General features: G+C 44.7%; 1 protein-coding gene across 2 annotated transcripts in view; it reads left to right on the top strand.

The window, feature by feature from the left end:
* Positions 1-8,011, top strand: part of LOC137438846 (adhesion G-protein coupled receptor F3-like) — a 134,875-nt gene extending 126,864 nt beyond the window's left edge. For both annotated transcript variants that reach the window (XM_078767322.1, XM_068134263.2), the window contains 2 exons: positions 4,001-4,049; positions 7,875-8,011. In XM_078767322.1, coding sequence (XP_078623448.1) covers positions 4,001-4,049; positions 7,875-7,909 — 84 coding nt within the window. In that variant the 3' untranslated portion in view covers positions 7,910-8,011. The remainder of the gene's footprint in view (positions 1-4,000; positions 4,050-7,874) is intronic.
* The last annotated feature ends 10,577 nt before the right edge of the window (positions 8,012-18,588 follow it).

The raw sequence follows: 18,588 nt of genomic DNA, 5'->3' as shown, positions 1-18,588 counted from the left end.
AGTCCAAGGCCCGCCTCCTACACACTGACAAACAGCTGTGTGAGGCAATTCCAACTCTTTCAGGTGGGAGAGAAATGTGCATACTGCCATTTACACTTGCTCGGCGATCTTCATTAATGATCTCCCTGACTGTCTGGTAAAAATCCTTTGTATATTTGCTGACGACTGCACCCTCTGCCGTGACATCCCTCATCCTTCAGACAGGAAGGCAGCAGCCTCTTCCCCCTCTTCAGACCTTGACAAAATCACAAGCTGGTCAAACCACTTGGAACATGTCTTTCAATCCTGATAATTCTCACACTCTCACACTCTCACTGTTTCTGTCCACAAAGACCATCTGGCAACTCCCCTGACTATCCACTTAACACTCCTCTTGAGGAGGTTCAGTCAATCAAAGTCCTGGGTTTCTCCATCAGCCATGATCTTTCTTGGGCAAACCACATTTCAAACTGGGCATCCTCCATCATACCCTCCTACAAGGCCTTCATCTGCAGCTTAATAGAGTACTGCTCTCCCTTTTGGGCTGCTTCCTGTGCCTCACATGTTGCTCAACTTGATGCTGTAGATTTAAAGGCCTTCAAGATTATTGGATCCTCCCATGCTGACTTCACCATCATAGACAGATCACCTAAATCCAGGATCACTGCTCACCTAAACTCATATGTTCCTCTTTTCCTAAACTCATATAAACTCATATGTTCCACATCATGTGGAACCAACTTCCACATCCTCTCCAATCACATTCTTCCCTTCAGGTCCAGGTCAAGACAGCTCTGCACCACCATCTCAGATCATCCCCAATCCAAAACCATGATCTTTTCTACCCTCGTTAATTCCTCCCCACCCGTCTCCCTCCTTCCAAATTTCCAGTTTTACCTCCTGAGATTTTCCTTCTGCAGCCATCTTGTCCACCCAATGCATCCTTTCCTTCTCCTCATTCCTCCCCACACCCACTGTTTGTCCAAATCTGCCTCTATATTGGCCTTGAACTCTGCTGTTGGCATTTCCCCCCTCTCTCGTCTATTCCTTTTGTCCTGATCTGTTCTGTGTCCTAATTCTAGCTCTTCATGAGCCTCGACTATGTTTAGAAAAAAAAATCTCCTTCTTCCCTCCAGGTCTTCAAAACAGCAGCTGTTTACCACCAATTCAAATCATCCCCAATCGAAAACTATGATCTTTTCTATCCTCATTAACCCACCCCAATCTCTCTTCTCTGTATACAAAAGAAACCCCAATAGAATGGGTGGGATTGTACATTCCCATTGGAATTCTGACTTCCCAATGGATCCAAAATTTGTAGCCTTCTGCATAGAATCTCATATTAGAGTTACCAAGGTAATTTTCTCAAGCATTTGAGACAGCATCTTGACCATGATACATCTTCAATGCTGTGACCACGATACATCCACCATGGTGGCCTGACAAATTCCAGCCATTCCATGTCAAATCATCAAAGAATCTGCCGTCATCTCTCAGATTTTTGTAAAACTTTGGGAACCAATTGGGACCCATGAAAAACGGCAAGAACTCAAATATTTTTGCTAACAGCCTCTTAATTAGTGAGATACAGACTAACGAACTTTGGACTAATTAGCGCGACGTCGCGAATTCAAATGGCCATATCTCTAAAAGTATAACACCTAGAGAGCTGGTTTTGGTGTCATTTTAAAGGTATTTTCATGCCCTATGAATTTGTCTGGGCAACATTTTCCTACCTCCAACCACAAAAAAGTTATCACAAAATATAAACTTCAATTGTGAATCCCCAAAAAATGTATCCTTCAAATTTCCTCAAATTCATCCCAGAGGTACCTTATGATGTCAAGAAGCTTCCACATAAATTTTGTGATGGGCACTCCAATAGTTTCTGAGATATGAGCAATAATGTACATGTACGTATGGCATATAGGTTCGAAAATCAGCATTTGTAATGTAATATACAATCAATAAGTGAGTTCAAGTACACAGTGTTCACTAACCTGACTTAGGTTCACTAACCAGTGTCACCGATTTTCTTGGTTTTGGATTTCACATATTTATCTGCAGCAAGTCTCTTTTTTGGAATAGGTGATTCTCCAATCAATCCCAAAGACTCATTCAGTGTATTCAGTTCCATTTCAGGAGAATGAAATTCAAACTCCCCTGAACTGCCTGGTATTGGTGATTCACCTCCACCATCATTGTCCTCACTACTGCTAATAGCGCTGCTGGTCACTGGTAATGGTATTTCACTCTGAGTCTCTACCACACCTGGTTGTCTTTTTGCCAGTTTCTTACGACACTGGGTACAGATTTTCTGTGCACTTTGCAGTTTGAGGCTTGGATGAGCGGCTATGGCTTTTTGGCTAACAGCTCTCAAGCCAGACGACTATGGTTTTTCATGAGCTCCAAAGGGATTGCAGCAGGATTTCTGCTTCAAGATGAACTTTTCCTTGGCAGTCGTCATTTTTCTGCAGCTCCTTCAGAAGTGAACTGCCAATTTCTGTTGGTGGCAGGCCTAAGCATTACACTAAGCCAACTTGGACTTTCCCTGGGGATCTTAGACTGTGAATGTTGCATCACCTCGACTTACCCACATGGGAAATCCCAGTTGGAATTCCCCAGATGAGAATTCCCCTCAGGCCCAGTTGAAAATGAAAGTATATGATACTTCAAAGCAATTGATGGTTGTTCCCTGTGTTCCCTGTCATGGCTAGGTTAGAATGATTGTATAATACATTACAAATGCTGATTTTCGAACCTATATGCCATACGTACATGTACATTATTGCTCATATCTCAGAAACTATTGGAGTTTCTTGACAAGCTTCTTGTTCTTGCTTCTTGACATCATAAGGTACATCTGGGATGAATTTGAGGAAATTTGAAGGATACATTTTTTGGGGATTCACGATTGAAGTTTATATTTTGTGATAACTTTTTTGTGATTGGAGGTAGGAAAATGTTTCCCAGACAAATTTATAGGGCATGAAAATACCTTTAAAATGACACCAAAACCAGCTCTCTAGGTGTTATACTTTTAGAGAAATGGCCATTTGAATTCGCGACATCGCGCTAATTAGTCCAAAGTTCGTTAACCTGTATCTCACTAATTAAGAGGCTGTTAGCAAAAATATTTGAGTTCTAGCTGTTTTTCATGGGTCCCAATTGGTTCCCAAAGTTTTACAAAAATCTGAGAGATGACAGCAGATTCTTTGATGATTTGACATGGAATGACCCATTCACGCGAAGCTGAGCCATATGAATTTGACGACATGAAGGGAGAGAGAGATTGGTCTGAACTGGCCAATCTGGCTTGAGTTCTGCACTTCAGGAATATCGATCCCCTCTGCCTTATGGACATATAGGACCGAATATAGGACCAACAGCTGCCTTTTCATGCACAGATCATGTAAAACATTCAACAGCCGTTCCGATATCGCTAATCGGAACTCCAATGAGACATGATAACCGACTTTTTTTCCCCCCTCATAACTCTGAGTACTTTATTTAATGAAGGGAAAGGTGGCATTGGGAATGCTAATGGCATTCCTACTTAGCTGGGTGTCCAGGTGTCCCATCTGCTAGCATTAGTTAATGGATGTTAAAGATCCCTCTGGTGTGTTTCTCGAAGACTAAGTGAGGTATCACCGACACTCTAAACAAACCACAAACAAATTCCTTCCCAAACCATCTTCAATTGAATATCAGACCTAGCCAGCAGGTTCGTGAAAGACTTGGGACAATAATTACCCTGGCCGATCCACAAGGTGGGTGGGTGGTGGTGGTGGTGAGTAGTAGTAGTAGTAGTAGTATCGTTTTTTTTTATGTTGAAGGCTCCAGTCACGGATTATTTAGTCCTCATCGAGGCCAGGCCTTAAATAAAAGAACTGCATTGAAAGAAAAGTGAAGAAAGAGAGAATACTCTAAGAGTTTTTGCATAGCTAATAGTAATAGGTATTAATGTTTTTTATTGAAGACATTTTCACCAGCATTTTCCCCTCTATTTTTTATCTTGCAGGACTTGTCTTCCAGTCTAAACCCACAATCCTCTGACCAGAAAACAAACAGTAAGTCACATGTTTTCTCGAATAATGTCTCGCATCCACTGCTCAATGAATGATCATTTAAAGTTTTCTATCATTTATTAAACTAGTACACCCACTCCCGAAGGGAGCGACAGGAAGGGTCATGGTATTATCCTTTCTGGGGTACATAGATTACAGTAGATCTAGGCTCTGGTCCGTTAGTCTGTGGGGGACACGATAAACATAGAATGCCTCAAGGATATCGGGATTCCTCCAAAATTCGTTCAGTTTGGTGTTAAACAGCAGTTGCTACTGTTTAAAAAGGTCATCATATGTGTTTGTGGTTTATAATCGTTTTACTTCTGGAAGGGGCCGGTGCTCCCTCAAAAACGGCACGATAAGCTATTTATTCACATTAACACGGCATTTGTCCACAGAAGAAAAAAAACACGGGGAGGGAGGATATTATTAGTATCAATATTGTTTTGTAACAACATTAATATTACGTGCTATTATCATTAATGTTGCTATTACTTTTGTTATTAGAAAATGGGAAAATGACACGATTAGCTTCTTAACATGGATATACACCTTAACATAGATTTTGTGCAATGTGGAGGACAAATTAAGTGGGGAGGGAGGGGGACAAATTAAGTGGGGAGGGAGGGGGACAAATTAAGTCGCTACAACCTCCATCGTGTGACCCTTATTCCTCCTGTCAAATTTGGTTGAGATTGGATAAGTAACGACCGAATGTATCGTGGGCAGACAGACCAAACACAAAATTGTGCATTTTAGCATGATGATAGCAGCTTTGTCACACAATCCCTTTTGTACCTTACACAAAATAAATTTTGAATGTCTGCGGTGTCCTGAGGACCATCTATATATATTACATACACAAATTTGGCAGAATATTGATCTCGCCAAACCCTGCATATACATCATCAGGAAGTCATTGCACTTCCTATGTATGGATGGCACTAACACACTGTAGGTTTAACAAAACGCAAATCCTCAAAATAAATCTACCAAGATACAAACTTATAAACCCATAAAGTACCTACTAGTCTATGGAGGATGTCACTTCCAATAACACTCGTGAAATGTTTGGACAACATCGCTGATGCTGAGCAACAAAACTGACCGACCAAAATTACCCAGTTTGTAAATCTTCTTCTTCTTCTTTCCAGACAGCCTAACTCAGAATTGGTTTAAGCTCAGGACTCGGTTCAAACATGAATATACTTCATTTTAAGTTGGAATGTCCATGACTACTCAAAACTTTCATATTCCACAGAAAGTAGGCATAATCGCATACTACGCATGATAATATTGCTGCGATCTGTCACGTTCCTCGGGATTAAAATCCTCCAAGGAAAGGGATAGCCGAACAGGCTTAGCACTCCGAGGCGTTCAATGCAAATATGACAGTTAATATGCACGGGGGGGGGGGGGGGGAGTGGGGGCAGCGAGGCTCTTACCTTCACGGACCCCACTGGACGTCTTCTACCCTGCGATAAATCAATCCAAACCGACACGGAATTAAAAATGCAAAAATACCGGCTTTATTGAAAGAAATGCCAGTTACAAAATAATGCATGGTTAAACATAAAATCCTAAATGGAGCACTCCCATACGGACCCGTATACACACAAGGGGGAAAATAAATGTGAAAATAAAGCGTGTTTGTTTAGGTACTTAGCTTTGAGCGTCTCTTGGACCCCGCCGGGAATCGTCACAGCCCACGCGTCCTTGCGAAATATTTCATGGCCTACCCCCCTCCCCCCAAATGTAACACACCCCCCCCCCCCTCCCCGGAACCGTAGCTCCCACAAGGTTCACTGTAGGCGTTACCGTTCCAGCCTTAACACTTACCTAACACACCTGGATCAATAATGGTGCCACTGTGCAGTGTCCACCATTGCATCACAAAATCCACCCTTAAATTTGCATCTAACCCTCTGATTACTAGTGGAGCCTGGTGTTGGCTTAGCGGTTAGGGTGCTGGCTAGGGATCCTAGGATCCTGGGTTCGAATCCTGGTTGATCGCTGAATTAACACCAGGGGGGTTGACTCAGCCTGTCATCCTTCCGAGGTCGGCAAATTGAGTGCCAGTTCACTGGTAATTCCCTGTGTGTCGCAAGGGGCGACTAACAGGGTTGGTGGCAGGAAGGGCATCCGGCCATAAAACATTGCTTCAAAAAGGGGACCAAGGTGCCCAAAAAAGGCCAACTCCCGCTCCGCCAGGAAAAATGGCCTCTAAAGGTGGTTCCTCAGATTACCAGTGCCAATTATTTTTCATAATTTACTAATTTCACCAAAGAAGGGTGCTTTTCCCTACACCTGCCAGCCGAGCATGGCCCGTATGCTCGGCTTGTTACAAATTCGCAATTCCATCCCATGGCTCTTCCCATGCTGAGAGTCCACAAATCATAACGGAACATCTGTGGAAGATCATTCTCACACCATCATGTTCCACAAATGCCCCAATGGTTGTCCGGTGGGCTATAGCATATCTATCCATGCGGATCGACCCGCGTCCATAGACCAGCACAGCATGGCAGGTCACCACATGCTGGCTGTCCCAGAGTCTCAGGGAGAGGCTGTCAGGCCGCTTGCCCGGGCGGTCACCACATCAGGCCCATGTTGGCCGTCCGTGGTGCCACCACCAAAGCGCAACCTACAACACCCCCCCCCCCCCTAGTGGTCCGGGGGAAGAAGGGCCCCTCCCCCCTCCCCTCCTTTTCCCCCTCCCCCTTCCCCTCCCCCCTTCACCTCCCCCTTAACACCAGGGGGTTGACTCAGCCTGTCATCCTACCGAGGTCGGCAAATTGAGTACCAGTTCACGGAACGCGCCGCCGGTAATATATTATAATTTATGGTAATCTATGCAGCACGACATGGTCATCACGGAAAACAAGGCGCCTTTGCCGGCGCAAAACGGCTCTCCCAGGGTCAAACTCGGTATCCTTGTGAGCGCACGATTCAGCCTTTCAAGAAAAGTTTATTTGTAAAAATCGAACCACGCGTTAAAAAGATATGACTGGTTTTGTTCGCCGGCACGTCGGCGCTCGAATCGGCTCACGATAAAATCCAACACGTCCTTTGTCGGGTCGTCTGAACCAACCACGGGGCCTAGAACTAGAAGGCTGGGACTGGTCTCAAAAGTTAGGTCTCGATCATATCTCGTAATGCTGGAAGCTGCACGTCTCTGTGATAATCTTGTGGACCATGACAAGAGATCGTGCGAGTCGCTCGCAACGGCTTCAAGCACTTCCGCATTCGACCATTTCATGAACGCCATACGCCCCGCCCATCAAAGCGCGTACGTATTAAACGAACGTACAGTGGCCCATGTTTCGATTCCCTCCCTCTTCTGCTAGCGCTTCTGCGCTAATGCGCTAATTTTAAAACCCGAAGTTTTTTTAAATTTAAGGTGTGCTGTTGTTGCTCTGAGACGTACTGATTCTGAATATGCCTTTGGTTTTTCTCTGCGATGAGTAATTCTCGAGTTATAAGAGGACAAACAAACAAACAAACAAACAAACAAACAAACAAACATACTTTACTGCTTTATATATATAGATATATATATACTTAGTCTATTATATATATATTATATATATATATATAATATGAAGAGTTCATACGCAAAAAGCCGATAAATGCCATTCCTGTCAAAACTGAACTAAGCATGCCATGATGTAGCTTTCAGTGCCATCTTTGCGAGAACCAAATGGTTGTTTTGCAAAACTTTATATGACCCATGTAATTATGTACTGCTATTCACTGCTATGTACTGACTTTCTCCCCTCCCAATTTCAACATTTACGAGTCTTTCTCTGATCGAAACTGTCATTGCAGCTACAAGCAAAGGCAAATCTGAAGAACGGATATGATTCTATTTGAATGGCTTCGACCGATGATCACTTGTGGGGTCCACAGATTTGCTCCCACTAACACTTCTCGCTGTGGTTTGCAATGCAAGAGCAGAAAAATCGTTTTAACTGAAGGACTTTTCTGGATTTGGTGAAGATATTAACAAATATACAGGTCGTGACTGCTGCTTTTGTTTTGGGTATTCACAAGTGACCTGAAAGCTCCTTTACATATAATTTCTGGAGTACAAATTGAAAATTGTGCTCCAAACACTTACATAAGTTAGAACAAAACGTTTGCTTCACTTGGCTCTTTTTTGTCCAAAAAAAAAAAAATCTCTTCGGAGTGGACATTATGCTTAGTCTATTATTTAATTTTGAAGTATTTTTTTTCAACCGTGTATGACAACAATAATAATAATAACATCTTGAGTCAATTTTTCAAAATCCCCTTGAGTCATGAAAGGCTGTTGCTATCTTTATAAAAACCTCTCTTCCTCACTCGCCCTGCACTGCCCTCTCTCCACCTCACTCCCAGGAATACCTTTGGCTACGGCTTCCCCTTCGCTCCCACCTTTTGTTCATATGTGTGTTGTACCGTCCACCAAACATTGGTGACTCCATCTGCATCTCGCTGTCTGATAATATGGACCAACTTCTATCTACCCATCCCAACTCTCTCTTCCTCATATGTGGTGATTTCAATTGTCACCATGCCAGTTGGCTGGGTGTGGGTACCTCTCTCACCAGCCATGGCTCTTCAGCAAAGGACTTCTGTGACTCACTGGGACTGACACAATCTGTCAATTTCCCGACCCGGATCTCAGTCAACGGAGCATCTTCTCTTCTGGATTTGGTTATGACAAACTTCCCTGAAAATGTCTGCTGCTCTTCTTCTGCTCCAATCGGCTCATCTGATCATGTGCTTGTTAAAGTGGACATCTCTCTGACCATTCTCAGAGAGCCTCCTCAGCGTCGAGGCTGGCATTTCACTCAGGCCAACTGGCACGGTCTTCAAGCAGCCATCAATCATCTGGACTGGTCTCCCATCTCTACCGCCTCTGACATTAATTCATCCTGGGAATTCTTCCAAAGTAAATTGCTCTCTCTCATGCACAGATTTATCCCATCTCGTCTTCAGTTGTCATACCCTTCCTCCCGTCCATGGTACACGGAATCTTGTGGTGAGGCTATTGCCCAGAAACAACTTGCTTTCGTCTCCTGGAAAGCAAATCCAACGGAAGGAAATCTCATTTCCTTTCACAAAGCCCGAAACAAGTGCGTGTCCACCCTCAGGAGAGCCAGGAAACAATATCTCTCCGTTCTCAGGACAGAACTCTCTTATCTGTCTCCCTCTTCCAAATCCTGGTGGCGTCTGGTCAAATCTGTTTCTGGTGTTTGTTCCCCCTCCATCCCCTCCCTCACCTCAAACGGCCACACGGCTGACTCCGCACGTGAAAAAGCTGAATGCCTCAACTCTGTGTTTGCCTCTAAATCTTGTGTCCCAAACCCATCCCTCTTTGTACCCACCGTACCCAGTCATACCCAGCTGCTCCTGGACTCTGTGTCCTTTCCTCCTGACAAGGTGGAAAAGTTTCTGTCAACCCTCAACTCTGATTCTGCAACTGGACCTGACGGCATCAGCCCACAGGTCCTAAAATCCTGTTCTTTCACTCTTTCACTCCCTCTCCCTGTTCTCTTCACTCTCTAGTCGTCCTGTCTAGTCGTAGTCAACGTGTGGCCCTGAATGGGTTTCTCTCATCTCCTCTTCCTGTTCAGGCTGGAGTTCCCCAAGGCAGTGTTCTGGGCCCTGTGCTTTTTCTGGTCTTCATCAATGATCTCTCTGACTCTCTTGAAAATCCTCTCTATCTCTTTGCTGATGACTCTACTCTCTGTCGCTCCATTCTTCATCCCTCAGATCGGCAGTCTGCAGCCTCCTCACTCTCTGCAGACCTGGACAAAATCACAGACTGGGCAAACAAGTGGAACATGTCTTTCAATCTTGACAAATCTCACACTCTTACGATGTCTCTCCGAAAAGACCGACTGGACAACCCTCCCATCCACTTTCTGAATAATTCTCTCCAAGAAGTTCTGTCACTCAAGCTTTTGGGTCTCACTATCTGCCATGATCTTTCCTGGGAAAACCACATTTCAAATCTGGCCTCCAAAGCCAGTCGCCGACTGGGCATCCTCCGTCGTGTGAAGTCCTTCCTTGGCACACCTGAGCTCCTCACCACATACAAGGCTTTCATCCGCAGCTCAATGGAATACTGCTCTCCACTCTGGGCTGGTGCTACTGCCTCACACCTAGCTCGTCTTCACGCTGTTGAAACCAAAGCATTCAGAATCATTGGAATCTCCCGCGATGAAGCTAACTCCAAGGGCCTCTCACTCACTCACCGCAGTCAGGTTGGTGGTCTTTCCGTCTTCTACCGACTCCTCTCTGGCCTTGCCCCCCCCCCCCCCAGCTCTCTCTGGGCTCTGTCCCGGAAATATTCCTACAGGTCGCACAAGATCTGCCTGCAACCCTCTTATGGTTAAACTGCCAAAATCAAGACTCTCTGCTCACCTTCACTGCTTCATTCCTCTTTTCTCCCGCCTCTGGAACAAACTCCCTCACTCTCTTCAATCCCACTCCACCCTCCAGGTCTTTAAAACAGCTGTTCATCACCATCTCTTATCTACCCCCATCCAAAACCTTGATCTTTTCTACCCCCGCTAATTTCACCCCAATTCCACTTTTTTGAAATACCAACTTCTGTCCTGGAAGTCCTTGGTGTCCTTGTGTTTTATACTTCTCCCACCCCCCACCCCTTCCCACGCCTCCGCCCCCCAAGCCCTCTCCCTCCCACACATCTCCCTGCTCTCAAATGTTGTGTGCTCTCAAGTGTTTGTGTGCTTCCCCTTCTCTCCCCCATCTTGTCTTCCGCTCCCTCTTTTTATATATTTTGTTTGTCTGGTTGATTTTTGTGAAGTAAATGTCAGCTCTTTCACGAGCCTCGATTCAGTATAAATAAATAAATAAATAAATAATAAAAAAAGGCCATAGTTCATCCTGTGTCCTATAAGAGATGTCAGAATCAATGACATGAGAGCTGAGCAGTACCTAAACTAAGACAGCACCTGGTCACAATAAGTACCAAAAAGCTACCTCTCCGAACCTGAAAATTCACCGACATTTACAACTCGCGTTCATTCCACAGATTTTCCCATACCCAAACCATTCCAATTTGACAGAGACTCTCACCTTGGGGTACACCTGGCAACAGCAAATAACATGCAAAATGAGCGTGTGTATGTACTACCTAGTTTAAGGCTAAGATACAAAATATATTTTAAAATTCTAAAACTGCTTTTTAACATTGTGGTTAAAACACGAAGTCTGGCCAGAAATGAGAAAGCTGATGTAAAATGATTTTCACCAAAACACAATCCCAACTGAGCTGGCATAAATCAGTAATGGGGGGTGGAGGGTGCTATTGTTGGATCATTGGAGGTGGACGATAAACATTCCACTCATTAAAAAAGAATTTCCAAGAAATTTTCAATTTTCAACAATGTTGCATGTAATAATGTATGGTCAAACAGGGTGCATGCTAAATATCCCATTATGCGGAATGAATGAATGAATGAATGAATGATCGTTTAAAGGCCATTTTCCCCGCTAGAGCGGGGGATAGCCTTGCGGGCCCCATGACAATCAAGGTTCCCTGTTTGAGGCAATGTTTTTTATGGCCGGATGCCCTTCCTGACGCCAACCCTTGGTCGTCTCTTACGATGTGCAGGGATACGGTGTACCTATTCTAAACCGGGGTACTCACCGTGATCATTCATCCCAGCAAGCTGGTACTCAATTTGCCGACCTCGGAAGGATGACAGGGTGAGTCAACCCCCCTGGCGTTAATTCAGCGATCGACCAGGATTCGAACCCAGGATCCTAGGATCCCAAGCCACACCCGAACCGCTAAGCCAACACCAGGCTTCCATTATGCGGAATCTTTCATGAAAAGTAGGTGAGTCATCATTGACACTCTGAACACAACAAAATTCCTGCCCCGATTACTGCTGGGAGAACATGTCTTCGGAGGGAGAGGGAAGGCAGAGGATATAGAGGGAGAAAAAAAGAAAAAAAAGAAAGACCAAACATGCAAGATTTACCTGTAAACTTAAATCATATATACATATGTTTAAGCCTTTAGTCTGTACTCAAATGAACATTATTTGCTTATACTCAACAGCAACTTCAATTAAATGCAATTATCATTTTTGTCGAGCATTTTATTTCAGTTTTGATGCTATTATATATATGTTGAATAAAAAATGTTTAATTAATTCAGGACTTGGTGTTGATATTTTCATCTTTGCACTGGAATGAAATTTTTAAAAGGTCCATTTGATTACTTTTCAACAAAACTTCAAGTCTCTCGCTAAAGGTTTGCTATTTGTTCGATCTTATTGGGATCATTGCAGCACGAGGAATGGTCTGAATGACACAGGTGGTCAACAAATGTGGTCGACAAACACAAAGCAAATGAAATACGATCAGGCCTAAGCGGTGTTGCAAAATAATGCTTCAGTCACATTTGGCTCGGCGGCCGTAGGGTCTAAAAAATCTACGGCCACTAGCAATTATAGGGCGGCCGCAGTATTTCCACGGTCACACAATGTAGCAGTCACATATGTTTTTATTTTTCGGGTAGCCACACGGGATATTTAGAAATTGTGGAGACCGAAAACGTGGGGGTGCCGTACGGTCTTTGATTTGATGTCGCACGGTGACCTTAGGGCGTCCCTGCGGCGGCCATAGAATTTTCAAGGCAGACGCAAGGTAGCCTCAAGGTGCCCGCAAGGCGACCGCAGGGGGGCCCTAAGGCGAACGTGCGGCCAGACGGACGGTAACGAGTGGGTATATATACCAGTTCTTTTTCATATGTATAACAGCACTTACAGTTGTCATGGCTACGGCTTGTCGAATTGCTACGGCCGACCTAGAAATGAAAAAAGTTATAACTCCACGCTATAATTCCACGGCGACCCCTACGGCCTGTAAAAGATAGCCATACACCCTAGGGCCACCTCAGAAACTCTGCGGCCGCCGCACGTTTCTGTCAATTTAGGGGGGGTACTGCCGCCGTATCCTAGCCGTAGAGCAAATGTGACTGAGGAGTAAATGTTACTTTTTTTTCCCCCAGATTGTATTGACCACACGTCCGCGATTTTTTAATTCAAATTTCGCGTGCGTCATCATGACGTGTCGCGCACGTTGCCTGTGTGTTGTCTCCGTCATATTTGCAACTATTTTTATCGTTCTTTTTCAAATTTTATTCCGCAATGGTGTTGGACAGAGCCAAACAGCGCTTTGCTTGCGCCACATTTGGGATGGCTCACCGAATAGTGGTGGACATGATCCGGAATTTCAAAGCTCAGTACCATCACGTTGCCATGTCAGACTTGAAAAATCCAGTTTCCATCGCACAAGTTTCACATGAGTTGTGGATTTCTGAAATTTCCGTCAAACGGTGGTGGAATGCTGACGAGTGAAGAAAACTTTTGGTGATCAAATGAAACAAGTTGTTGGGCGAAAGAGATGACTTTCTGCCCCAGCCATGCGCAATGTCAACTCAAAAACTCGTCAACGGTTTCAAAGCACTTTGAAACTCTCTTCTTTATCTTTATAAAAAACTCTCTTCCTCACTCGCCCTCCACTGCCCTCTCTCCACCTCACCCCCAGGAATACCTTTGGCTACGGCTTCCCCTTCGCTCCCACCTTTTGTTCATATGTGTGTTGTACCGTCCACCAAACAGCGATGACTCCATCTACATCTCGCTGTCTGATAATATGGACCAACCTCTATCTACCCATCCCAACTCTCTCTTCCTCATATGTGGTGATTTCAATTGTCACCATGCCAGTTGGCTGGGTGTGGGTACCTCTCTCACCAGCCATGGCTCTTCAGCAAAGGACTTCTGCGACTCACTGGGACTGACACAATCTGTCAATTTCCCGACCCGGATCTCAGTCAACGGAGCATCTTCTCTTCTGGATTTGGTTATGACAAACTTCCCTGAAAATGTCTGCTGCTCTTCTGCTCCAATCGGCTCATCTGATCATGTGCTTGTCAAAGTGGACATCTCTCTGACCATTCTCAGACAGCCTCCTCAGCGTCGACGAGTCTGGCATTTCACTCAGGCCAACTGGCACGGTCTTCAAGCAGCCATCAATCATCTGGACTGGTCTCCCATCTCTACCGCCTCTGACATCAACTCATCCTGGGAATTCTTTCAAAGTAAATTGCTCTCTCTCATGCACAGATTTATCCCATCTCGTCTTCAGTTGTCATACCCTTCCTCCCGTCCATGGTACACGGAATCTTGTGGTGAGGCTGTTGCCCTGAAACAACTTGCTTTCGTCTCCTGGAAAGCAAATCCAACGGAAAGAAATCTCATTTCCTTTCACAAAGCCCGAAACAAGTGTGTGTCCACCCTCAGGAGAGCCAGGAAACAATATCTCACCGTTCTCAAGACCGAACTCTCTTATCTGTCTCCCTCTTCCAAATCCTGGTGGCGTCTGGTCAAATCTGTTTCTGGTGTTTGTTCCCCCTCCATCCCCTCCCTCACCTCAAATGGCTTAACGGCTGACTCCGCACGTGAAAAAGCTGAATGCCTCAACTCTGTGTTTGCCTCTAAATCTTGTGTCCCAAACCCATCCCTCTCTGTACCCACCGTACCCAGTCGTACCCAGCTGCTCCTGGACTCTGTGTCCTTTCCTCCTGACAAGGTGGAAACGTTTCTGTCAACCCTCGACTCTGATTCTGCAACTGGTCCTGACGGCATCAGCCCACGGGTCCTAAAATCATGTGCTTCCGCTCTTTCACTCCCTCTTTCTGTTCTCTTCACCCTCTCTTTTGCTCAAGGTCATTTGCCATCTGCTTGGAAATCAGCCAACATCACCGCTTTGCACAAAAAAGGTGCAAAAACAGATCCCAGCAACTACAGACCAATCAGCCTTCTCCCAATTATCAGCAAAGTCATGGAATCCATCATTGCTTCAGATATGAAATCTTTCCTCTTCTCCAATGGCTTGATCTCTGATCATCAATTTGGTTTCAGACCTGGTCACTCTACTCTGGACATGCTGCTTTTGCTTTCTCAACAATGGATGGAGGTCCTCAACGCCAAACAGGAAATTAGAGCCGTCTCCCTTGACATTTCACGTGCCTTCGATACGGTCTGGCACCCTGCTCTGCTCACCAAACTCTCCTCCTTTGGTATCCATGGAAATCTCCACGCATGGCTGGTGGACTTCCTCTCTGGTCGTAGTCAACGTGTGTCCCTGAATGGGTTTCTCTCATCTCCTCTTCCTGTTCAGGCTGGAGTTCCCCAAGGTAGTGTTCTGGGCCCTGTGCTTTTTCTGGTCTTCATCAATGATCTCTCTGACTCTCTTGAAAATCCTCTCTATCTCTTTGCTGACGACTCTACTCTCTGTCGCTCCATTCCTCATCCCTCAGATCGGCAGTCTGCAGCCTCCTCACTCTCTGCAGACCTGGACAAAATCCCAGACTGGGCAAACAAATGGAACATGTCTTTCAATCCTGATAAATCTCACACTCTTACGATGTCTCTCCGAAAAGACCGACTGGAAAACCCTCCCATCCACTTTCTGAATAATCCTCTCCAAGAAGTTCTGTCACTCAAGCTTTTGGGTCTCACTATTTGCCATGATCTTTCCTGGGAAAACCACATTTCAAATCTGGCCTCCAAAGCCAGTCGCCGACTGGGCATCCTCCGTCGTGCGAAGTCCTTCCTTGGCACACCTGAGCTCCTCACCACATACAAGGCTTTCATCCGCAGCTCTATGGAATACTGCTCTCCCCTCTGGTCTGGTGCTCCTGCCTCACACCTAGCCCGTCTTCACGCTGTTGAAACCAAAGCGTTCAGAATCATTGGAATCTCCCGCGATGAAGCTAACTCCAAGGGCCTTTCACTCACTCACCGCAGGCAGGTTGGTGGTCTTTCTGTCTTCTACCGACTCCTCTCTGGCCTTGCCCCCCCAGCCCTCTCTGGGCTCTGTCCCCCAAATATTCCTACAGGTCACACAAGATCTGCCTGCAACCCTCTTATGGTTAAACTGCTAATTTCGGTCCCCTTGTGTTTTATACCTCTTCCCCCCCCCTCCCCTCTCCCCTTCCCATGCCTCCTGCCCCCAAGCCCTCTCCCTCCCACACTTCTCCCTGCTCTCAAATGTTGTGGTTGTGTGCTTCCCCTTCTCTCCCCATCTTGTCTTCCGCTCCCTCTTTTTGTATATTTTGTTTGTCTGGTTGATTTGTTTGTGAAATAAATGTTAGCTCTTTCACGAGCCTCGATTCAGTATACAAAAAAATAAAATAAAATAAAATAAAATAACCCACGCCAAAAATCACAAAGACGTTGGCATTTACCCGTCGCATTAATGTGCTCCACACCACAGTTTGGAGAGCTTTAAAACGTGAAAAATTCAAGCCATTCAAACGAGTTCAAGTTCCTTCGATCACAGAAACCAACGTTGAACATCGGCAGAATTTCTGAGTTTTTGTCTGACTGGCAAGAAGCGGACTGTTTGCATCTTGCACCATCCGATGAATTTTTCGTTTGTTCGCTGCGAAAACCGAACTCGCAAAATGACAGAATTTGGGCTCAAAATCGTCGTGGAGTTTGGGACATTTTGTGTGCTCCAAACAGCGTCACCCAACATGTGTTGGATTCTTTTTGTGCTCCACATAAAAGGGAATGGTGTTTGACGTCAAAGAACAGGGACAATCGTGGGACGGCGCTTATTTTCGTGATCATCTTTTAAAAGAAGTCGTTTTGCCATTTTTGCAAAAACCTGAAAATCGACAAGGTCGTTTCGATCAAGTGACTTGCCTGCACGACCTTGCGGGATGCATGAAGGTGAATGCAACCCATGACTTTCTTGACGAAGAAAAACTTGATTTCTTTCGCAAAGATGGATTCGGAAGATGGCCAGGAAACTCTCCAGATATGAACCCTGCGGAGAATGTTGGCGCCATTGTGAAACAGCTTGCAGAAGAAATCCTCGATTCATTACCAGACAACGAGAAATTTAAACGTGAGACATTTGTCTGGGTTTTGACACAAGTTCTGAACCAAACAGCTACCGAAACAGAAATGTTCGTGTCTTTGCTGAAATCTTTTAAAAGTCGACTTCAAATGGTTTCTGAAGCTAATGGTGGACATATTGACGCGTATCAAACGTGAGTTTTAATTTTCGAATGAAATAAAGCCTTTGGTTGGATTTTCATCCGATTGAAACTTCATTTCATCTTTGGGGAAAAAAGTATCATTTATTTTGCAACACCCCTTATTGCATGAGATTTTTCACACCCACAAACAAGCATTCGGAGGGGCAGCTTCACATTCCTTCCAAAGGATTCTTCATGGTGATCCCACCCCTGACACCACACGACACAGGGTTAGAGATTCCATTCCGCTGGCATCAAGGGCCTTCCATCCAATGGAGGATTTGAAGTCAACAATTTTATTTCTAAATGAGTCCAGGACCAGACAGCTCAAACAAATCAAATAACTGACTAAATGCAGCACTGGAGTATCAGAAGGAACGCAAGAAGACATAGATGGAGTCATCAGGAGGAACCCGGATAGGATTCGGTGATAACCCTCTACCCTCAAACCCATCCAGGCACAGTAAGATGAACCCTACAAAAACTATTTGCAAGATTCACCCTTCTCCAGAAAACCAAATCAACTTTAAAATGAAGAAAATACTTTTTGAGCCATGGTGCATTGGAGCTGAATTTCCAACTTTAAAGGATTGGTAGAGCTCTGTTGCTAATCAAACTAACATTTCGATAACCTGCATCCACCCACCCAGCAGCCCCAACCTTTCCCAGGATTCAAGCCTCTGCCTGATAACACCTTAAAGGGCCATCTATAGAATGACAGAAGTGTAGGTAGGGAGGGATAGAGGTTGAGAACAGAAAAACAAAAATATACAGAGAAGTCGATGGCACGCCATTGCAAATACCTACGCTTCCCACCAAAAGAAAAATTGAAAGATGGCATAAAGTCCCATCAGCATTGACCAAATATCAAATTTTGAGTTAAAATTTTTGTGACTTCTGTGACCCCAAGTCCCCACACCTGGGGAATGAACCGGGGGTCAAATACAAAAAAATCGTTCCATATTTAATGCGTTTCCCAATATGTCGATTGCATATACAAAGTTTAATTTTAAAATTTTGTTCGTAATTGCATTTTCAGTATTTGACCTTTTGACCCTGCCCCATGGGATGGGGCCAAAATAACTGCTCTTACACCTTCGTACCATGTGGTGATCATAACTACCAAGTTTGGTGAATTTATGTCTTTAGGAGAAGATAGAGTGGCAGACGGACAGATGGACGTTTTCTTTTTCAAAAAGCATGAGAATAATAAAAACAAGAAGACGTCATGCGTCATGCAGAAGAGCTTCGTACTTGCAAAATCCACCCCTCCCCAAAATAATATTTGTCATGGTTACATCAAATTGTCCATTTTATTATGATTAAAATTGACGATCTTAATCAAAGCTCGGGTCAATCGGATTAAAATTGGTGATTTTTCAGATGAAAATTTATGATTTTAGAAGTTTGACCTTGAGTTGACCTTTTGACCTTAAAATAGTTGGTTTGCCACCTCCG

The sequence above is a fragment of the Myxine glutinosa genome, chromosome 13 (assembly GCF_964187855.1).
Source record: "Myxine glutinosa chromosome 13, kmMyxGlut1.1, whole genome shotgun sequence".
NCBI classification, from domain to species: domain Eukaryota; kingdom Metazoa; phylum Chordata; class Myxini; order Myxiniformes; family Myxinidae; genus Myxine; species Myxine glutinosa.
This window is presented reverse-complemented; position numbering and strand designations above follow the sequence as displayed.